This window comes from Podarcis erhardii, assembly GCF_964252035.2.
Source record: "Podarcis erhardii genome assembly, chromosome: 5".
NCBI classification, from domain to species: Eukaryota; Metazoa; Chordata; class Lepidosauria; order Squamata; family Lacertidae; genus Podarcis; species Podarcis erhardii.
Window position 1 is genome coordinate 67,241,220 of NC_138509.1, and position 23,409 is coordinate 67,264,628.

The 23,409-nt window shown below is 40.0% G+C and overlaps 1 protein-coding gene across 3 annotated transcripts in view; it reads right to left on the bottom strand.

The window, feature by feature from the left end:
* The window catches only part of CAB39 (calcium binding protein 39), a 46,691-nt gene that overhangs the window by 13,420 nt on the left and 9,862 nt on the right, over positions 1-23,409 (bottom strand). For 2 of the 3 annotated variants that reach the window (XM_081861638.1, XM_081861639.1), the window contains exons 2-3: positions 6,522-6,677; positions 349-513 (exon numbers count right to left, since the gene is read on the bottom strand). In XM_081861638.1, the coding sequence (XP_081717764.1) occupies positions 349-513; positions 6,522-6,635 (279 nt within the window). In that variant the 5' untranslated portion in view covers positions 6,636-6,677. Of the gene's footprint in view, positions 1-348; positions 514-6,521; positions 6,678-13,672; positions 13,779-23,409 lie in introns of those variants that run through there. The other variant, XM_081861640.1, reaches the window with a different exon arrangement.

A 23,409-nucleotide genomic window follows, 5' to 3' on the forward strand; every position in this document is an offset into this window, starting at 1 on the left:
TGTGGCCCCAGGATCATGACCCAGGATGCCTTGAGCGGTTTTACTTCTCTTTGAACATGAGGGATCCTGTGTGCTTTACCTTTCCAGGACTAGGAGTTAAACTGCAGTAATAGGTTGGGTATAAAATGTGCTATGACAATATAGTTCTTTTGATGTTACAGTCAAACAACTGTCAAAGTATTAAATGTTCCTTAATAATTAATAAATCCAGAAATTTTATGTGTGAGCATATATTCTCCATCACTTTCCAAACTACAGATTAGGAAGATCTCTTTGGGGAACATGGTTTTCTAAAGCAACATGAATTTGAAACGGAAGCTGCAATGAGTCTGTGTAACATTTTCTTACCTCAAAATCAATGAGTTGTAGGTCAGCTACTAGGGTGCTAAGAAGACCACTGTTGTATAGCTCCTGAGCAAGCTGAGCAACAGCTTCTGTCTGAGGCTCCTTCTCATTTGTGCCATACAAGATTTCTTTCATGGCAACTAAATTTTTGGAAACTTCTTCAGTAGCCTGAGCATGGAAAAACATAAAAGCTGTAATTGTTTCAAATGCCAAAACCAAGCTACTCATTAGTATGTGCTTGAGACCAAAACATGCAACAGATATCAAAATGAACAATGAACATCAACACATATTTCACTGATACAATTACAGCCCCAACTTCTGCCCACCTATGCATACCTACCTCCTGGTTATACACTGAAAGAATAAAATTATTCCTAATTGGTTAAGTGGTGTTTGTTATGTGCTGAAAACACAGAGAGCTTCAGATGGCTAAAGTGCAATACATTTTTTAAATACACAATTTCACTGGTGTAGTTCAGCCAGATCACAAAATCCTGGGGTGGTGATGAGAGTTCAGTGTGCCACATTCCCACAACCAGGGGAGAGTGACTAAGCTACAGAATATCTGGTAATCCCATGACACTCTACAATGGGGGGAAATTGGGACGATTTAGTTGGGGTGGGGGAAGCTAGCTGTCATTTGAACATATTCCACAAAAGGACCATGAATGCCATACTTTAGCTGAAAGTCAAGGATGTTACACACTGAATAAAGGTTAGAGAGAGAAAGGGGGGGGGGAGGGAGTCAGAGTGCTAACAAGGTCTGTTCTATGACTAAGTAAATATTTACTGCACCAAGAGCAATTATATATGCCACAAACCAGCACAGTGGCAGTTTAAAAATAAAGCTGAGGTAAACCAAGAAGCTGGAAATAGATCAACATACACAAAATTGTCCAGAGATAGCCTAACACAAAGTGACATGCTGAAGAACAAAAAAACCCTAATATTATTTCCTCACTCCTACATTATTGCAAGTAAAATCCACACCATGCAGGGAAGACATCTAAAACCTAAGGATGTTGATTGTTTTTCCAACCTCACCCAAGAAACCACCATTGCCAAATTTACCTGCAATCAATATCACAAGAAAATGCCACCCTAAACGAATAGGTGAAGCATGCCGCCTCCCAAGGCCATCTGTTTGAGGAGAGGAGAGATGGGCCAGTAGGGACAGCTTGCAAGTGAGAGAAAGGGCTTTCCAATCTCTCACTATTTGTAATGGCATCATTTCATCGAGAAACATGAAATTTGAGGTGTTCTCTGTTCCTAGAACTCAATCAGGAAGCAGGACTTTTTTTTCAGCTGGAGCTTGCCAGAACTCAGTTCTGGCACCTCTCAGATGGATGGCATTGCCATCATAAGAGAAAAAGGGAGGTGTTCATGGTGAGTTCTGGCACCTCTTTTTCTATAATAATAGCTCTAGGTAGAGAAAACTATTCATTCCATGCTCCCTAGGAGGAAGTGATATTCCTGAGGATATTTAGGAGAATCATTGCCTTCATGCTGATTAATCACTCTCTCTTCTAAAAAACAACCACACACACAAAAACAAAAAACAAGGTTTGTTTGCTTTGGAAGGGTAAAGTTGTGGAAGAAATGTCATTCTGAGCTCAAAAATAGGGAGAATTCAATACTGAACTGTCCCAAAATTCAAATACCCACAGTATTTTTAAGCCATGAGATTATCAGCCTTTCCAGAAACTCAAAACAGGAGTTGATCTGGTCAAAAGGATTTCTGATACAGCAGGGAGGCTGCCAATGAGTAGGAAATTGCAACTCACATTTGAAAAGATTTAGTGCACACTTACATATGCTGTCAGCATCAAATTGGTTAAGAGGACGTAGGATTAATGATCTGGCATTTCCTATTGTTTCAACAGGTTCTTTGGCATAACATGAAAAACAGCTGTTAAAGACCATAAGCAGCGCTATATTAAGCAGGAAAAACAGGTATTTAAGAAACCGTCAAATCCCTCTTGCCTGCCCTGTTACAAATAGCAATCAGTTCTACAGGCTGCACAATCTTGCTTTCCAGCCCCAATTGGGACCAGGGCTGTTTAATGCACAGGGCTTATAAACGGGAACTTTGTGAGCACTGCAGGGTGGAGAGCATTTGGTCTCTATTCAATCAAAAATGCTTAGCTTACAGAAGGGTTGTTCAACCTCTTGCCAGGTAAATAGTAGTTTTGAGATCACTGCAAATCTGAAGTAGTTCCGTTGCATATGTGCACGTCAATGTGCAGGGTTGCACACTGTACAGAAGATATGCACATATATGGAGAATCCTAAACTGAGCAATTCGTGTGAGTTTCAGTGCTACAAACTTCTGCAATACACATTCACTGAGGTCAGTGGGGAGGCAACAATATGCTACTCTGGTGAAAAGAAGAATGGGGTAACACCAGAAACAGCTGCTCATTTGTTATTTTGAGTACTTATTGTACCCCTTGAGTAAAAAACTGGAAGCTGTGTGTATCAACCATATAGGAAAGAGAGAACTTTTAAAAATTTGAAGCCACTATCTACCACATGTTACTTTCCAGTGACAGTTTTCTTGTGACACCCAAGTTAATAAATAATTCTTATGGAAAATGCTTATTATTATTATTATTAATAATAATAATATACTGCCCTACACCTGCAGGTCTTGGGGTGGTTCACAAGATAAAATCACAATATAAAAACACAAAATATATAATCAAAATAAAAACAGAAACCACCGAATAACACCCCCCCCCAAAAAAAATCCACACACACACACACATTTTAAAAGGGCACTGGATGACAATAAACCAAAGGTCTGGTTAAAGAAAAAAGTTTTTGCCTGGCACCTATGGGTGTATAATGAAGGCGCCAGGTGAACCCCCCTGGGGAGAGCATTCCACAAGTGGGGAGCCACTGAAAAAAGGACAGTTCTTGTGTTGCCAGCCTCCAGACGTCTCATGGAGGAAGCACACGAAGAAGGGCCTCAGAAGATGATCAGAAGATTGTATATGAAATCTTTAAGTGCATTTGTGTATCACATTTCACATATTAAGGCGTATATAAAATGTGAAACAGAATACCCTTCTTTATAAAAAAAATGAAAGGAAGCTTAAGAGGCAGCATATCAGGTAGTGCGGTAGACAGTACCATTTATAAAACACGACACAACCATGAAGATTGTTTCCTTAACATGATCCTCCATAAAATGGATGATTTACATCTGCTTCAAAACTTTAAACATGGTATCTATCTTCTCAATAGCACAGCTTATTTCTAAGAGTAGTACTTTAGATACACTGAAAATTATATCGTATTTTGCCAATTGAGAAGAGAGGAAAAATTGTAATGAGAAGAGTTATAGCTTCGTTAGAAATAGAAGGAACTGTGTAGTTAGCTCAATTCTTTTCCACAGAAGCTTCTGCCACCCAGACAAATAAGTCCATATTGTTTTTTGGATTCCCAAGGCAGCAGCTAGAAAGATCAAGCTCCTTGCAGCCAGAAAGGAATGGCACAACACTCTTCCCACCATTACTAATTAAAATTCCAGGTGGAACAATAGTTATCCTATTGTGAAGAGAATAAACAACCAACGGACTAAACCCTTGCCTGAATCTGAATGCCTAATTCCCACAGTGATTTTAGTTCTGGTTCCAGAAGCAAGTGACATCAGCTTCAAGATAATTTAATTTGCTCCAACCACCCAAGAGATAAAACAATTAGCCGCCGCTAGGGTAGTAACTTTCATCCAACAGCTTCACACGGTAAACTCCAAGAAGTTAAGAGCACTAGGGAATAGGCACATTATAAAGGGAAATGCCATTCATGTTTATACTTGCATGGCTATATTAACACCAGTCTTTTAATTTATTGCAGTCTGTGCATCCCCAACCCCCAATACTACTTATAAGAGGCATATTATTTTGTAGGGTGTTACAATTTCTTTTTGCAGGCACAACCTGCAGTGCTATCTGGGCAACAAAGTTCCACACATTCTGTTGTGCAAACCAGAGCCACGTTTCCCTGTAGATTTGGAAGTATAGAACACCACAACAAGGTGTAGAAAAGTGGGATTTTAGGCTTATAAACTGTACTGGTTGACTGAGAGAAAACTGACCTGCGCGTGAACATTGCTGTGTAAATATTTTCCTACAACATCCCAGAAAACAGCTATTTAACCAACTGGGCCACATTTAAAAGCCTTCTAAAGCAAACAAATTAAAATAAAACTAACAGCTCAGCCCATAATTATGTGACAGGACTGCAGATTGGGCTGTGATTGCTAAAAGGCTGGTCTCTGATGTGCCTTTTTAATTCTGCATTTTAAAAATAGCTTTTCCAACCCATCCTCAATGATTGACCACAAATTATTTAAAGTTTGCTTTGATTTACTATCAGCCTTCCCCAACATGGTGCCCTCCAGATGTTTTGGACTACAATTCCTAACACCCTTACCACTAACATGCCAGCTGGGACTAATGGAGTTGGGAGACTCCGCTAACCCAGAAATATTACCTCGGGTTAAGTACTTTGCTTCAGGTTGAGAACAGAAATCGTGCTCCAGCGGCGCGGCAGAAGCAGGAGGCCCCATTAGCTAAAGTGGTCTTCAGGTTAAGAACAGTTTCAGGTTAAGTACAGACCTCCGGTACAAATTAAGTACTTAACCTGAGGTACCACTGTATATTAAAACATCACCATCATCATTCTTATTTCTGCCACACACCCCTTATCCCCTCCCCAACAAAAAAGCAGTGTTTCATTTGATATACTTCTATAGCTGCTACATTTTCTGTGCCACTCCTTCCAGAACAGTTACTTAAGTTCCTGAATGCATCCACCATTGGCACCCCAGTTCTCTACAGTTGCCTGAATATATACTACTTCCTCTCCCCTGGTGTAACTGGGCTCCAAGCTGTCCAGATCTTGACTCCTTTGACTTTGGGAAATGTTAAATGTGGCTCTTTATGCTTATTACCAAAGAGACTTTTGGTGCTTTCATGTTCCTAGTTGGTGTCCCCAAGTTGGTCTTCAAAAAGTTGTGCCATACAGCTAATTTCAAAGTAATGTTTCCTCTGATTCAGTCATCCGGCATGGGAGTATTTCTGGCTTAAGCACCTGTTTCAAAACTATCTGTCCATCTCTCCAAGGGAGACACAATGAATTTATTATTATTTTTGCAGTGGGGGTGGATAAGACACTACATATATTTGAAGTTAACTGAAAATGTTTTGGAGAGAAACCTTTCATCCCTTAACTATGCTATAACTAGTTTCTCCTCTGCATCAGTGAGACTATGGGTATTTTTCAGCAACTGAATATACATATTTACAAACCGGGTTGTGAAGATCCATGTTTCGGCCATTCCTTTAACTGTTGCACAGACTAAGGACTTCTAAGTTTTTCAAGTACTGCATTCAACATAAGGGAGAAACTTCAGACTAACACTTGCACTAAGCAATTTCAAGAACATTTATGCTGAGATGTCCTATAGTCTGATGGCTTGAGAAGATGACTACACTCATCAAAGTTGTTAATACAGTGGTGCCCCGCAAGACGAAAAACTCGCTAGACGAAAGGGTTTTCCGTTTTTCAAGGTGCTTCGCAAGACGAATTTCCCTATGGGCTTGCTTTGCAAGACGAAAACGTCTTGCGAGTTTTTCCCCTCCCCCCCCTTTTTCTAAGCCGCTAAGCCGCTAATAGGGGTGCTTCGCAAGACGAAAAAACTGCAAGACGAAGAGACTCGCGGAACGGATTAATTTCGTCTTGCGAGGCACCACTGTAGACTTACATCTCATACCGGTGGGCAATCTCAAGCGACTGATTACTGAGTAGTGGGTCAGAGATAGGAAAGAATCAGGTGAGAATACAGGCTAGGCTCAGGAAAGAGTAGGTTTGAGATGGCATGATGGTAGTAGTGACAGAAAATAAATTAGTGTAGGTTGGAAACAGCATCAGCACTGGGGAGTTGTCCATGTCCACATAGGCTGCTTACAAAGATTTGAAGCATTTGGGTGCCAGCATCAACAAAGAGGAATGGTAATGGGTTCATGGAAACGTTACTCTAGAAAAGGGAGAGAAGACACAAGCTCTCTACAAAACTAATACATAGCCAGTACATTATTCTCCAGCATGAAGAGCACATATTTGTATTAAAACAGATCCCCAAAGAAGCAAATGCAAAAACATACCTTTTCTACTTTCTTGTCAGAAATATCTTGCTTTTCTAGCACTGCCATACTCTCCTTCAGATTCTTCACTATGTCTGCAGGAGACTTGTGTGATTTGCCAAAAGGAAATGGCATGGTTGCAACCTAAGCACGCCTCTTCTTCTACAATTCCTTCACCTGTAAAAAAGTTTAAAAGAGAGAGTCTGTAGTTAGGAGCAATAAAACAAAGCTTAGGACTGCTTAGCCTAAGCAAGCAGGCACCACAATTGAACAAGACTTTACAGTGCTTTCTACTATCCTACTTCCTACTATCATCTCACTTTTTTTAGCAAGAAACTTTGCAACTTGTATTCAGAGTCAAAATCCTGTTCCTGAGCCACTCATGTCTGCCTCTGACACTGCTGTGAGGAGGTCAGAAGTATCTGCTTCCATTTTAGACAAAGTGCAGGTTGCTGTGATGTATAAACCCAAGACAAACTGTAATTAGTGGAAGCAAGCCAAGTTCATATCATAGTTTATGAAAATGGCTCATTTTTGCTAACAATAGTGAAAATTAGTGAGTTTTTGGTCTGCGGCTAATAAAAAATGGAGCCACTTTGAAACTTTTCATTGCCATTGGGCCACAGGAGAGGCAGAATGTAGCCTTGTTGAAGCTTGTCCTGGTAAAACTAAACTGTCATGTATATGTAATTACAAATGATAAAGAGAGATCTAACCATGCAGAGGAAACATTCTCTTATCTTTTGGCCCCCCACACTGAAGTTAACAGTACTCATGTGGGATCTCAGTGCACAACTGAACTCCAGAGATTAGGATCAGTTTATTTTTACATTGTATTTTTCCAGTAGTTCTATGATGAATACTCTATGGTTTTAAAAAGGATCCAACTCTCATTAGTAGTTTGGTCAACAACCTCTGATAGAAGTAACACAAGCCACCTGTAGGTAAAGTGCTTGAGGTACAGACCTGAAGGTATTTAAAATATGAGTAGCATTCTGTAACTCAGTAAACCTTTTCAAGCAATATTTACAGTTTACTTATTCAAATACAAAACGGGGTAACAACAAATGCTTTAGCAGCCTAGCCATCAAATATGTATGTGCTAATTAATAAATGTTTCCTTAAATTACTTCATGACTGGACTTCCAGCGTTCTCGATAGGATACAACAGAAAAGCCTGTGCTTAAAAAATGCTGATGGGTTGGTTACTCCTGCCGCAAACAAAAGGACAGTTGAAGCTGACAGAGCAGAGGTCACAATGTCATGACAAAGAATGCCTGTCCCCACCTGACACAAATGAAAATAGCCCACAGTCTGGGTCAGGAAGCAAATCGCTACTGCTCAGTTTACAACAAACGTAAATAAAAACCTTCATTGGAACAATGTGGGGATGGACAGTGAAACTTGGCACAATTCTATGGGCTCACAACTTCAAGCCTGAATATTTCCATCAGTCAGGCCATTCATAGATTTCAGCTGTTCTAACGCCATTATCTGCAAATTACAGCCAGCAGTGGCTTTAATCTGCAAATAATGCAAATATATAACTGGAAACAAGTTAGGCAGTAGAAGCTACAGGTATTTTTTTTTAAAAAGGCCTGAGAATCACCACAAACTATGCTCAGTTAGGGGGCAGCTCATGGGCCGGGCTGCTTCCGGCCCATGGGCCTTAGGTTGGTGACCTATGCTTTAGACATTACAGCACAGTGTGCAAGGAGGCAAGGCTTACTTATGCCTCTATTCTTACTGCATGTTGTATGTAGCATGGGAAAATTGCACATCTCACCTGTGGGAGGCAATGCACATAAACACACACATTTGGAATGTGCACAGTCTGTCACAGCGGAGATGTGCATGTTGTCCTTTCAGATGTTACACCAATAATACAAGAAGTGTGCCTGCTTTTTGTGAATATGAAGTGAACTGAAAGGAGAACAAATTAATCTATACACCGAAATATCTGGTTTTTTTGAAGTTTTTATTTACTCCTGAAACTCTGGCCAGGATTCTAAAAGCTACATAGACAAATGGAGGGGGCCTGCACCCAGCTCATTTTTTCCCTTTTACTTGGAGCAGCAGACTACTATGCCATATCATGAATTTAAAACCCCCAGCAATACATAAGCAGTTTACAATGGCAGAGGGCTGCTGTTCAAGAAAATCAAGTGCAAGTCACTCTTGATTTGGGCTCAAGGAACAATGTTATCTTTGGATCTGGGCCACAGCCTACAAATAAACATAGGGTTGTAGCCAATATTAGTCATATCAAGATAACACCCCTTGAAATTATTGGAGCCATGTTAGTTATGTTCATTAATTTCAAAGAGCCTACTCCAAGAATGACTTATGTTAGATACAATCCACAAGTTTTGGGTTGCAATTCACAATAATATCACCACTAGTCCTATCAGTCTGATACATAAAAAACCTGAAGGATATATTTATGCTCAGAATCTTAGAGAAGATGTTAGAATGGCTAATTCTCTACTTAGAGCTGCATGATTTCATTATTTCTACATCTGATGGCTCAAGGAGTTAGTGATGGCACTTTTGACATTTTATCACTAAAATGAATGTGCGCGCGCGCACACACACACACACACCACCACCACCACCACAACAAAACTGAGTAAAACACCAACATAATTTACATGGAAACTAAGGGTTGAGGGAGTTGAGAATGTTTAGCCGGGAAAAGAGGAGTCTGAGTGGAGATATGATAGACATTTTCAAGTATCTTAAGGGCTGTCACATGGAAACTGAAGTAAATTTGTTTTCTCCTGCTCCAGAAGGCGGAACCTGAACCAATGGATTCAATTTACAATAAAGGAGATTCCGACTAAACATCAGGAAGAACTTTTGACAGTAAGAGCTGTTAGACAATGGAACAGACTCCCTCAGGAGGTGGTGGGCTCTCCTTCCTTTGAGGTTTTTAAGCAGAGTTTGGAGGCCCATCTGTCATGGATGCTTTAGTTGATATTCCTGAATTGCAGGGGGTTGGACTAGATGACCCTCGGAGTCCCTTCCAACTCTATAATTCTATAAACATTGAGATAATCAATACGCTTCAGCCATCAATTGGACTATATTAATCCATTTGTTACAAACAGAATAGTAGAATAAAATAAAATAAAAGTATAGATCCACTATTCCCATGTACTACAGTACTTATCTTCCTACAATGCACAGTAAAACCAGTAAATATTTCAGTTGTATCCAAAACTGTCCATGCACAAGTGGAACAGACTTCTACTCGTGCAATAGGGGGTCACTCTTTCTGTCACCCACAATTCCACAAGAACATTTCTGTAGGGTTGATGGACCCTGCAAAGCACATTTTAGGTGCATACAGATGGATGCAGGGGAGAAGAGGGAGGTGTCTCAATGCATGAGCCGGCCTGCTTGCACCATGTTGGCTTCCACCCTCTGTCATTAAGGCAATTTAGGCCACCTATAGAAACTAGTTTATAGTACAAATAAGTATAGCAGCAGGAAGAAAATATATAAAAATAAGGTGAAGGACTGTCCCTGTCCTCCTTTTCTCAGAATAGTAAGCGGTTTAGTGTTTTAATTAAAATGCAATTTTTCCAGAGCTGGAGAAATACTTCTATTCCAAGCCAGCTGCCATTATGAATTTCTCAGATATGCATGCTAGGTAACTCCACATGCGCTAAACTGGGATGTTTGCAAACGTTTTTCATCTGATGAAGCAGTTGAAAAGATTTCAACTTCAAAAGACTGCTTAGTTCTCTGTAGCTGGAATTGTGAATGATAGGGTGGGGGGGAATAGGGGGAAATACCTATTTAGCAGATTGCTACTACCTTTGCTGCAGGTGGAAAATGCCAAATCATGATCTACGAAGAGATAATGACAAGCAACCCACACCAAGTGATGTCTTACTGGGGACAGGAAACTGTTCACTCAGATCCTTAAGACTAAACACTGTAAGGACAGAGTGTGTGTGTGTAGGCAACACGACCATTTTTAGGAACGTGCTAGTCTATCAAAATGCTTCGGTCCCCATCAAATATCTTCCACAGGTGTTGAACTAAATGGTTACGCTACCCTTTATATTCTAATGATAGTCCACAGGGTTCTGCTAAGGTTAGTCATCCTATGAGCTTTGAAAAAGCATAGTTTTTGTCAGGACGTTTAGTCTTAATGGTGGCAGTCTATTGTAACTATCTTTGGGTAAACTCCTGCTAAGGTGGTGCCTGACAGATGCCCTCCCTGATCCAAAATCACCTTGCAATTTAAAAAATGGAGGGAAGGAACATTCCCTACCATTCCTTTTGTTAAAAAATTATACGGAATGAAACTTCAATTTTTCATCCAATCATATCAAGATGAAAATTCCTCAGCTGCACCACAGGGGAATGGAATACTGCCTGGAACAAGGCCCTTGTTTATCCTCTTAATCCCTGGTTTAGTAAACCAACCTTCAACCACTTCCTGTCTCTTTTCTTGTGTCAATATTCCCTTTCACATTATCTTACTTCTGCCCCAGGGCCTGTTCACATAAAATCAAGGCTCTTATCCAGGAAAAGTACATACTTCTGGAACAATTTAGCATACAGGTCATGAACCCACTAAAAGAGGATTAAAATCATATTATATGAACATCAAATCTTCGACCATGTACTAAATTCCCCAAAAAACAACAACTGGAAAACAGGTCTGTCCTTCATCCATGTTCTAGCATTTTTTCTTTAACAAGTAGTAAATTGTTTGTACAGAACAATGTTTGGGGTGTGATTATATGGAATGCAAGTCAGCACTGACCGATCATCTTGAAAACTAAGAGAAGTTGTGGGTTTTTAAAAAAGTATTAACCCATTGTATTTGAAGTGGCTTTCTCATTCATCATTTAGTACATTTATATCATGCCTTTCTTTCACCACTCAACATATGGGGTCTCTAGGTGATCTGTCATCTGGTCACTAATTATGGGGTAAAAGCCTTTAAAAAGCTCAGCAACTCTGGTTGGCCCTGACACATGTTCACTTCATCAAATCTGGCCCTCTTTGAAAAAAGTTTGGGCACCCCTGATCTAGGTTAACTTATCTTGGGATCCAAGCCAGTATTTAAAAGTACTGTAGTACTTACCGTATTTTTTGCTCTATAAGACTCAATTTTTCCCTCCTAAAAAGTAAGGGGAAATGTGTGTGTGCGTCTTATGGAGCGCATGCAGGCTGTGCAGCTATCCCAGAAGCCAGAACAGCAAGAGGGATCGCTGCTTTCGCCGCACAGCGATCCCTCTTGCTGTTCTGGCTTCTGAGATTCAGAATATTTTTTTTCTTGTTTTCCTCCTCCCAAAACTAGGTGCGTCTTATGGTCTGGTGTGTCTTATGGTCTGGTGTGTCTTATAGAGCGAAAAATACGGTATGTGAAATGCCAACCTACCTGCAGTATTACACTGTCTTTTCTAACTCCATGAATAAAAATGAAACGGGTTGAGAGAAAGAATGTTACATAAAAATCACATCTTATAAAAACAGTCATACCAGACAGAAGCCTTGGGATTCCACAATGCTTGATACACTAAGGATAACAAAGTTCAATTAAACATTTGACTTGGGTAAATATTTTCTACTAACCCATAAAAAGCCAAGTCACTGGTTCATGTGACAAAATCCTTGGTCCATGTTTATCACAACACTGGTCTCCACCTGATTTGTTTGTTTTAAAAACTTTGATATGCCTTTTTAAGATTATCTGGTGTAGATAGGCAATTTTAAAATTTTTAAATTTTAAAATTCCATTACATTTAAACAATAAATTGACTTTCCAAAGCACTGTTTGTATTTTGGCATTCTTATTACAAACTAGTTCAACACACATATTGTATCATTACATCTTATTGGCTCTATTGTTGACGTAAATCAAATTACAAAAAGGAAATTTGTTGCCAATGCAAGAACACTATGTCTATTGTCTATCTTCTTGTTGCAAAACACTCTGAAAACTCCATTACAAGGTGACCTGTAAACCAATCAGTAAAATATTTTAAATTTATTTTTAACCTCTGAAATAGTGATTTATCCAATATCTTAAGATTATTGTACATAAACTTGTGGTTGACCTGCAAATCCAAAGTAAAAAGAAAAGAAAAGAACAGATCTGATATTCAATCCTCAGATGAATAATTAGCACATTCAGTCGGGGGGGTGGGGAAAGTGGTAGCACTGATATAGCTAAAATAGAGTCAGTATGCACAGGCTCTCAAAGCTATCCTATCACTAATGGGGCTCTCTCTTTTATTCCCCATTTAAGTAGTAACTTTTTCACAATGTCAGCAGAGACAAATGAGAAGGTAAACAAGTGCTGAGACACTGAAAACTAAAAATGTTCAACAGCTAACTTTAATGCTTAACATAGATTAGCTAGACACAGGGCTTATGCAGCTGTTTCTCTTGTGCTGCTGGAATTTTACACACTGGTATATTTTTATCTACTGACCCATTTTCATCAACCATGTTAGACATGGTTGTCCTACAATGGTTGTTTATAATGTGGCAGGCTATAGGTACCCAAAGGCAGCTGCACAGAAATGAAATGACATACCCATCTGTAAGGTGGTATTGAGTTTTACAAACTTAATGGCAATCTCATGGGTAAAATATCAAAACTAAAACTTCTCCTGGGACCATCACCTAGTAGATCAATGTGGCAAGGGACAAGTGTTGGAAAAGTGTTCGTCTGCAAAGATTTCAAAAATTAAACACACAAAAGGTTTGCCTTAGCTCACAGCAGAACATAAGAACACTGAAAGTTGGGAGTGCCCTCCTAAATGGGTTTCAAAACTGGTTTCATCAAGCATGAAAACAATGTACTTTTCCCCACTTGCATCCAAATGTTAAGTTAGGAAAGAGCAACAGTGTGTTAGAGTAACTGAAAAATGTCAACAATCCTGGCCCAGAGACCTTGAAATGTTGAGCACCAAAAGCTTCAGCCAGGGTTCCAAACAGAACTTCTAAACTACAGTTTCCATCCCTCCATTGCCCCTGCCTGGTTTTGTTAGAAGAGGGTAAAGCTAGCAGACAGTCATAAAGTCACATAAAGCCATAAATCTGCAAAAAGCCACAGAGAGTTCATGTTCAAGCCAATACAGCACTTGAATCAGACACCCTCATTCACATTTCAACATTTTGAAGGACAATACTATCCAAACCCTGAATTCATGACTGATCAACTCCAACGGGTAAGTTCTCAAATGAGCAGGGGCTCAGAGATTCATGGCTCATTGCTGCAACTGCCCTTTAAGTGTCATCCTGATGGGGAAGGGGATAATTCCTGAGCTCATGCTGACTTTTCTCATGCAACTCAGTGTGACATCAGCAAACACTCCCCTACCTTATTGTGAGACATGCAGTGTCCTAACTACCAAATATTTTGTCTAAAAAGGCCATTCAAAAATTTGTGGATAACTATGAAAGAGCACACAGAAATTTCTTGATAAGATCCTGGATTTTAAAGAATTTGTTATAGTTGTACCCAAGGACTTCCACAGTGGAATTGCTACTTGTCCTCTTGGTACAGGAGACCCTACAGTCACCTTCATGCATTATACCCTCCCTGCGTGGAAGTGACAGTGTCAGAGAGGAGCCACATCACAGGGTGAGCCTACACGTGCAGAGCAGGCTCTACGTACCTCGGGTTACATACACTTAAGCTTACATACGCTTCAGGTTACAGACTCCACTAACCCAGAAATAGTGCTTCAGGTTAAGAACTTTGCTTCAGGATAAGAAATCGTGCTCCAGCAACATGGCGGCAGCAGGAGGCCCCATTAGCTAAAGTGGTGCTTCAGGTTAAGAACAGTTTCAGGTTAAGAACGGACCTCCGGAATGAATTAAGTACTTAACCCGAGGTACCACTGTTCAAACATTACCTCAGTGTGTGGTACGGTGGCAGGTATGATCCTGCTTCTTAATTGTGTGAAGGGGATTGATTTATGTCCTCAACCCAGTCCAAAATTGCTTTTCAAACTCTCCATTTTAAGGCAGCCTGTCATGTTACATGAGGACTGCTACCTGAGAAACAGAAACCCAAATAACATTTGACTATGCATAACTACTTGTGCATGTCTTTGAATGCTGGTTACGATTTTTAAAGTTCTGTCACTAGGAGGGCCCCTTTCATCCTTTAAAAAAATAGGGATGGGGACCTTGGTCTTCCAAGTGTGTTGCCAACTACAGCTCCCATCATCAATGACCATTAGCTGTGCTGGCTAGGGCTGATGCATACTGGATTCATAACAATATATGGAGGGCCACGGGCTCTCCATCCCTGCTTAAACATGTTAACATGACAGCAATATATTCAAGATTGCTAGCAACAGCCTTGGTGGGATTCAGTACTTTTTTCAGGAATGACTCATCCAGTAATTGAAGCCAGAGGAGCTAGTGTGATCACAGTGAAGCATGTGATTTAAGCCTTTGCAGGATCATGGCTTTACTGCAGTACATCATAAAGCAACTCAGTTATACTGAAACCTGTTATGGCAAGTAATGCATTTTACTCCCATACAACACTATTTAAATTAGCCCCCAATGAAATATTAGCTCAGAGTAATTTTTTTAATGCAATGGACAATGGCATACTGGAAAAAAGTACTGTTAATCTCAGGAATAGTTGGTGATTGTATTCACTAGACTATGGCATTTGACTGCATAAACCCTACTTTGAAACCCATATTCTAGGTAACAATGAAACAGAAAACTAACTCCCATTCAGCATTGCTAGTTCTAACATTTTTCATTTCTAAACATTTTTACACCTGAAGTGTAAGTACACTGAGTGTGACTAATTCTTAGTGCTGGGCTAAATTTTAAATAATCTGTCTCCAACTGCTTTATTTTTAGTTCTAAGAATGACATTGTGGGAAGCAACTCCACATTACATTCCATCTAAACAAAATAATACAGTTAAATCTAAACCTAGAATCCTTTCTTCAAGCCCAGTAGAATGGTTAAAAGAAGATTCAAGTAATTATTATAAAATGGAAACATGGCATACAAATAAAGTACCAACAACTAAATCCATGGGAAACTTTAAGATAACAATTACTTACACTTGAGAGCTTCTATTTTCTATAGCATTATTCTTATAATAGTATGTACACAGGATTGTGGCCTCTGTCACATGCTGACAGCCTTTAGGAGCCACAGGTGAGAGCTGAGTGCAGGGTGGAAACCAAAGGTGAAAAACTATCCCAGAAGGAGCATGTGTTCCCTAACACCCCATACACTGGGCTAAACCAAGGTGAAGGTTGCAGATGGGTCTCAAACCCTTGGTGAGTTAGGAACTTCCCCTGAATGCGAAGATATAGTGGGTACAATGGTCAAGGATGCAGTTACAGCATGTGCTGTAGAGGGAAATGAGGGGCAGATGGGGCTCGTCAACCTGGAAAGGTAGTCCATCTAGGAGAAGAAAAACTCTGGTCCTAAACCTCTGCTGCCTTGCAGGATATCTTCAGGAGAAGAAAAAGCTAAGGAGCAAACCCTACACAAATCTAAGTAGAGTCCCTAAGACAGTTGGATGGTGCCTTGTACACCTCCTTCTGGAACTCCTGCAGCCAATCTGGTGCCAAACGATTGCTCTGCTTTCCTTTGGACCACAGTGAGGCCAAGAGGGGGGTCTCGTCATTCATACACACTGCCATGGCTTGTGCCCCAAGGAGGTCACTTTGGTGCTACTAACACAGTGGTTTGACTTCACCCTAGAGGCGCTCTCTACTGTCTCTCGAAAAGGACTCAGAATAAACAAGAGAGTACCAGTCCCCATTACACTCCCATCTGGTCATCTGCAAGAGCCTGACAAATAAGATGCTTTCCCCTTGCTGTATGATTTTACAAGAAGCAAGTACAGGTGCCAAAATTGTTTGATCAACTTTGTTGCCAGAATGAACCAATTTGTGTATCTGAAGAAGTGTGCATGCACATGAAAGCTTATACCAAGAACAAACTTAGTTGGTCTCTAAGGTGCTACTGGACAATTTTTTAATATATTTCATGCCACAAAAGTGTTAAACTGCAGCTGTGATATGCTATTCCTTCACATAATCAATAGTATATATTCAGGGGCTACAAATGGGCTTGCCACTGGTGAACAGTTTTACTTCTGGTGAGTTTCATCTCACTCCTATCCAGCCTGGAAAACAGCAAAGACCTCACACTAACTTCATAATGAATCGGAGAACTTGCTGGTTTTCCACCTATCAGTTTAGGACGGGGGCAGAAAGCAGCACTTGCCTCACGGCTGCACTGAGCTGCAGAGGCACTTCAAGCATCCCCCAAACTCACAACTGAGACCCATCATTCCCCTTGGGAGCCACACAAAATTTGTGGACCTTTGTACGTATTTACAGTAAGTGACCAGGTGAGGAAATGTGGATTGGCAGCACTCGCACTGTTGCCAACACGTAATGACTGATCACCGAAGTGGTGATCAAAGTTAAAACAAAGTGGCACTGCTGAAGAAAAATGCACGCACAACACCACTGAACAACTACAGCAGCTACTCATTCAGCTTCAAATGTTAAGCTGGCAGATGGTGATGCTGACACAATGATGGTATTCAGTGCCTTTGAGATTGCTGGTCATGGTTATCATGTGGCCATTGTTGGCGAGGATACAGACCCACTTGCATTGTTTTGCATGCAGTTAACACATGCAGGTCCAAAACAAGGAACTTTCCTATTGAAGCCTGAAAGAAACAAAATGCCAGACTGCCATGTGTAGCTTTTAATCACAAAAAATAGGAATAGGGAGAAAGTGTTCCCACTCACCAAGTGTGATACAACATCAGTGCACAGTCAAGAGTGCTTAAATAAATTCAGAAACTGCCTAACAAGCGACTTCCAATATGTGAAGTTTGAACATAAGAAGAGTCTGCTGGATAAGGCCTAGTGGCCCATTTAGTCCAGCATCCTGTTCTCACAGTGGTCAATGCAATGCCTACGGAAAGCCTACAAGCAGACCTGAGTGCAAAAGAACTCTCCCCTCAGTGGTTTTCAACAACTGGTGTTCAGAAGCATGCTGCCTCCCAACAGTAAACAAGAAATATCCATGTTTGACATGAGAATCCTAACACAACTTCTGATAACTGCACAGCACATATTCAGGGTTCGTCTTCAAGTGCAGCTGTAATCTGTGGTGACTCTGCAACCAAGCTAGTGGAAATGCAAGTTAACACTGCTCCTGCCAACACATAAACCAGATGCTTCCAAGAAGTTCTGCTCTCAAATTAGGTAGCTCTGGGTATACTTCCCACATGTACCATAGCCTGTGGTTGTCACAAAGCACACCTACCTGATATTCTCATCAGGAAGTGTGAACTGATGTGGCACCTGTCATGCAGGAATGCAAATAATGCAAAGACTGGTGACTAACAACCATAGCTGCATTGAGCCAACTAATCTAGACTATGACAAGATCACTTTGACCTTGCTAGAAGTTACAGAGCCATAATTTTCTACATCAAATGATAGCCTAACCCTCATTTGATGGCATCAAATTTATGTGCTGGGCACAGAACAAAATTGGCCATTTGAACAGTGGAAAGATAACCATATATCAAAGATTATATTGTTTAGGACATAGTTATTTATGTAATAAAATCTGCCATTTGTGAATTACCATCTTTTGCATTGAATCTGCTTTGGCTTTTATAGCATTTGAAGTTAGAGCAGCTTCTAGTCTACTTTTACTTGACCAGTGAATATGACATTTCGGAACAGAAAAAAACATGTATGAACTAAGGATCTAACAAATACATGACATAAATGTAATATCATGGGCATAATGGTGGAAGCACCATTTAGATTTAATGGGATTTTAGTATGATAAGAACATTTTGTGACATATATAAGTCATCAGCTGTATAAAAATTATGTGCATAATCTGACCCAAAGTTTGACAGGTCTATTGTACTATTATGACTCAGTATCTTATCATGACTTCTCCCATATGTTTTTCAATCTTCACAAAATGGTATAGACATTCATGTGATCTTATCAAATTCTTCACACGACTAATTAAAAGCAGACTGTCAACTACAAGTTTCAAACTCAATATCTTAATTGGCTCAAAATGTAAACTGAATGAAACTGTAGAAAACAATATTTTAAAGTAATCCAATAACTAATACTTAAAGGACAACTAAATTGAAATACATAATATACTGATTATATTGGCCTTGGTATGACCAAAAATATCTCTTTAAAAAGCATTACTAGATAGTAGCTTGAGAGCTGTAGACCTACTTCAAAATGTGAAGTTGAAAACTATGAACAAATCACAAATATGGATTAACTTTTAATGTCTCAAACTTGTCTGAACTACCAAGATCTTGCAGAGGTACATTAAGAGGCTGTCCATAAGATGGTGGTTCTCTGGAATTCTTTCCCTAAGGAACTATACCATGTCAATCTCTCCTTGGGTTCTGAATGCAAGTAAAAATAATTTCTCAGGTTTAAACACTAATTCACAGTGCAAGTCTACTCAGAAGTAAGCAGCATTAAGTTCACTATGACTTACTCCTAGGTAAGCATACATAGTGCAGTGAACTAGATGATCACACTCTAATCTAGAGCAAATGGGGGTGTTAAACTTCTTAATTATACATGTGTATTTCATTAGGTTGCGTTTAGTACTTCAACCACTACAGAGTAAAAAATAGCTTTGAGAGGCAGGCTATTAAAAAAAATTGATGTTTGTTTATTTTTTACTTAAGAACTAAGGAATCAGACATGAAGGCTCTAGCACAAATTGCAACCAAACCATTACTGCTAGAACCAGTTGTGGAATAATCATTAATCATTTAACCAGGCCATTGACAAATCTGAGTTTGTTTCTACTGAAAGAAGTTAAATGATAGATACCGGTCCTTTCTTTGGTTGAAGAGTAGTCCCAATGACAGATATAGCCCATTCTAACTGTAAGGAGAGTTCAGATCAACCTCTGGGTACCTTGCTACCTCGTGCCCAGGTCCAGAACTCGTTTTACCAGCTAAAAAGACCAACCAGCAGAAATGTTCACAAATATTCATTTGCACTGGACATGGACTAGGAAACATTTACCGAAATCTTACATGCTTTTTGTTTTTTGGTGATGGAATTGCAAGCAGGTGCAATTCACTGATAACTTGCAAGTTCTTCCAGTTACACAACATTTCTAACTAATCTGAGAGACTGACCTTGCTTAGGTAGGAGCAAAATGGGGATTGGTGCCAATAAAAAAGGAGAATCTGACATTCAGGGGAAAATGGGTACTCAAGCACGGAACAAAGCTTAGAACTGTTAGGATCACTTCACAGCCTTATTTTTATGCTTTTTGTTCCCCCCCACTTCCCTTATCACCTAAAATAATTTTTTACATCTCTCTTCCTGCCCCGCCTCTGTTCCCACGTGACACGTAAGCTGTCCTCACTTGGGAAACCTGTATATCTCACAACAGGGAGTGATGCAAAAGTTCTATTTTGGATGATACAGTCAAGCATCAGGAACAGAAAGCAAGAGACACTAGTCCAAAGGAACTCAGAAATACAGAACTGCAAGATCACAGAACTGGAATGCGCCACAAGGTGAACTGTAACTTAAGGCATAGAGTCCTTGATTATTGTTAGCCGCCCTGAGCCCGGCTTCGGCTGGGGAGGGCGGGATATAAATAAAATTTATTATTATTATTATTATTATCTTTCCCCAAGGGCAAAAGGGACTGTACCACTTCTGCATAAAGTGGAAGCTGAGAAAAGAATGCTCCTACCACATGCACCTAAGCTTGTGCATCTTGATTTATTTATATCAAAACAACAAAAACACATAGTAAAATGGCAGAATTAATCTTAAAAGCAGAACTAGTGACATGATGCGATAAAAACTTATGTTGCCTATAACAATTTATATTTGCATTCTCATCCAGCAAACACCAGAAGCAAAATGTGCACCCCTGTGTGTGTCTTTAAAAAAGGCTTCTTTCTAACAAAATAAATAACACCTGCATTTACTAATATTGCATAGGGTGTTGCCGCTTTGTTTTTGCCACTGCTACTGTTGCAGAAGCCTTGGCATTTGGAATCCATATTTACAAATACAGTGGTACCTCAGTTTAAGAACAGCCCTGTTTACGAACGATTCGGGTTACAAACTTCCACAAAACCGGAGGCTTACCTCAGTCTACAAACTTTACCTCGGTCTAAGAACAGAAACCTTACGGTGGAAGGGCACTGGCAGTGGGAGGCCTCATTAGGGAAAGCGCACCTGAATGGTTTCGGTTTAAGAATGGACTTCTGGAACAGAGTAAGATCATAAACCGAGGTACCACTGTGAAGCAATCTCCTCTAAGCTTTTCAACTCACCTATCCTTCAAAATCTTCCAAATCTCCAGCTGTTTTTGGAGTAGCAGGTGGTGTGCTAAGCAAAGTATTATAAGGTACAAGCACAGAATACCAGCTTTGGAAGGTTATTTTTTGAACTAGAAAAAAATGTATGCATAAGAGATGTACGTAAATGAGACTACTGTACTTTACAGAGTCCTTAGCAAACAACAAGCAACAATTTGGATCCTGAACCAGTAACATACTACTTTCATTTTGTTTGATATATCAGATTTACAGTCTGGGAAAGGGCTTAGACCTGGCACAGCCAATTAATGCTCAAGTGGCAGCTACAGTCACGACTTATTCTATCAGTTTCATCTGATAAGAAGGGATGCGGCCAGTTTACCAACCACCACCCATACATGTGTAACCTTAGAAGCCGAGTGTATTCTATGCGGGGCTGTCATCCTGTTCAGAAGCTTCAACATGCCCAAGGTAAGGACAAATCAACACAGTCAGCTCTAGCCTGTAAAAGCCATTCACTTTCTTTGCCTGTGGCATGCAAGAATCAACTCTAGGCAACTCAGGAAGCTTTTGTAAATTAGGTTTCTCTCCCCCCTACCCACCCCACCACTGATATGATACAGACAAGCAGCACAAGCATATATTGGCAGACAAGGAAGTAATCTGTGGGATAATGACATTTGCAGTACAGCATTCAACTTACGGAAATTACATGTGCCAATTTGGTTCCCAGCACTATTCAAGGAACTAGCTCTGATCTTTCAAATGCTGGATAGCATAGGTCTCACTCAGTAAGATCAAAAAGCCAGGGGGATCTAGAAGATCCAGTCAGGTGAACTCAAGGTGTGTTACGCGGTGTGTGGTAATTTCTGAATGAAAAATTCTACAGCCTTTTTATGAATCATCATGAGGCGCATTCTTATAAATATACATATTTTATCCCTGCCATCCTACACACTTGCAATTTGGGTAACCAGCACCCATTACACAGCTGGAAGAGGTGTGCAGAGGCCGCAGAAAGAACTGTGCGCTGAGGGAGCCCTTTCGGACATTCGTCCTTCTGGGAAACACTTTAAGGCCAATGTAGCCTGGAACTGGGTGTTTGAAATAAAGCTGGTTTGACTGCTGAATGAGACATGGCAGGGGGCAGTTTAAGGAAGCTTCTTCAGGTATCTGCCCATAAGAGTAAGTCCTGCCATGGGTGACACATCACCACCTCCAAAGAGTCATCCCTTGGAGGAGTAATGGGGCCAGGGGTGCCAACTCCTCTCAATTTATAACCACCATGATGAGGCTCAACCCTAGGGTGAGACTACTACTAGTAGTATTTTTTAATTTATTGCCCACCGTTTACACCAAGGTCCAAGGGCAGGTAAAACATTAAAGCACAACATTAAAAACAGTTTAAAACAACTTATAATTACAGAGGATCCTAAAAACATACACTTTAAGTGTCAAAAGCCAGGGCAAAAAGGTGCATCTTCAGCATTCACCAGAAGTTGCAAAATGAAGGTACCAGATGCCTTGGCCAACAGAAATTAACACCTGACAGTTGTGTACTTGGAAGAAAAAGCAAAGATGCACTTGGCCAATGAAGGTTAAGCACTCACATTATCAACTGTAGAAAGTGCAGATTAAAAAAAAATCATTCTAACTTTGAAATGGGATTCTTCTATAATATGACTACTCAAGCTATCCCATTCACAGGAAAAAGCATTCCAGAGTCCCCAAATAGTAGAATTAATGGTCTAACACTTACTGTCTTCAATTCCCCAAATCCCTTTTAGAATATATTAGTAAAACTGCCTCAATAATATTAGAAATTGAACTCCCCTGGGGCAGAAAAAATGGAATGTTATCTAGAAATTGAAATACTTTGCAAGTTCCTAAGACATTCTTCCAACCCTATTAACTACAGAGAAGAGGCAGTTTCCCACTGACATGCCTGATATCAGAAATATTGTGGAAAGGAAGTACAAGATGTAGTTTCATAATAATTTGAATTCTCCCAAGTGGTTATTGTGTAACGGCAAAGGAAACAGAACTTAAAACAAACAAGAAAAATGAGTTAGTTTTTTGGTTTGTTTTCTTTCAGGTTATGGATGTGCCATGAAGATCTAATGGAGCTACATGTCAGGGTTGGGGAGGGATGCAAGAAGAAAAGTTTCCTTGTAACTGCTGAGGCCAGAGTCCAACTAAATAGGTAAATGCAAATTGATCTTTCTCTGCATTCAGGGAGCAAAAGGACAACTTGGGAGTCTTTGGTGCCAAAGAAGATGCCACAAATTCCACATTGTTTCAAGTATTTGTTATTTTTAAAAGTCTATGTGCCAGAATTAGACAGGTTGCTTCAAAAGTACCCCCTGTTGTTGAGTTACACAGTGCATCTTTCAAGTTTTGGACATGAGGCAGAATTTCTCAGCTTCCTTAGACATCCTGGAGCCAGATGTCTAAACTGCAAACACTGCTCATTTCAAAGCAAAGAAATACACACTGCCATCCCAACAACACATCACTGCTTTAGTTATGTCACACTGCCTTATAATTCAGCATTTTTCTCACTAC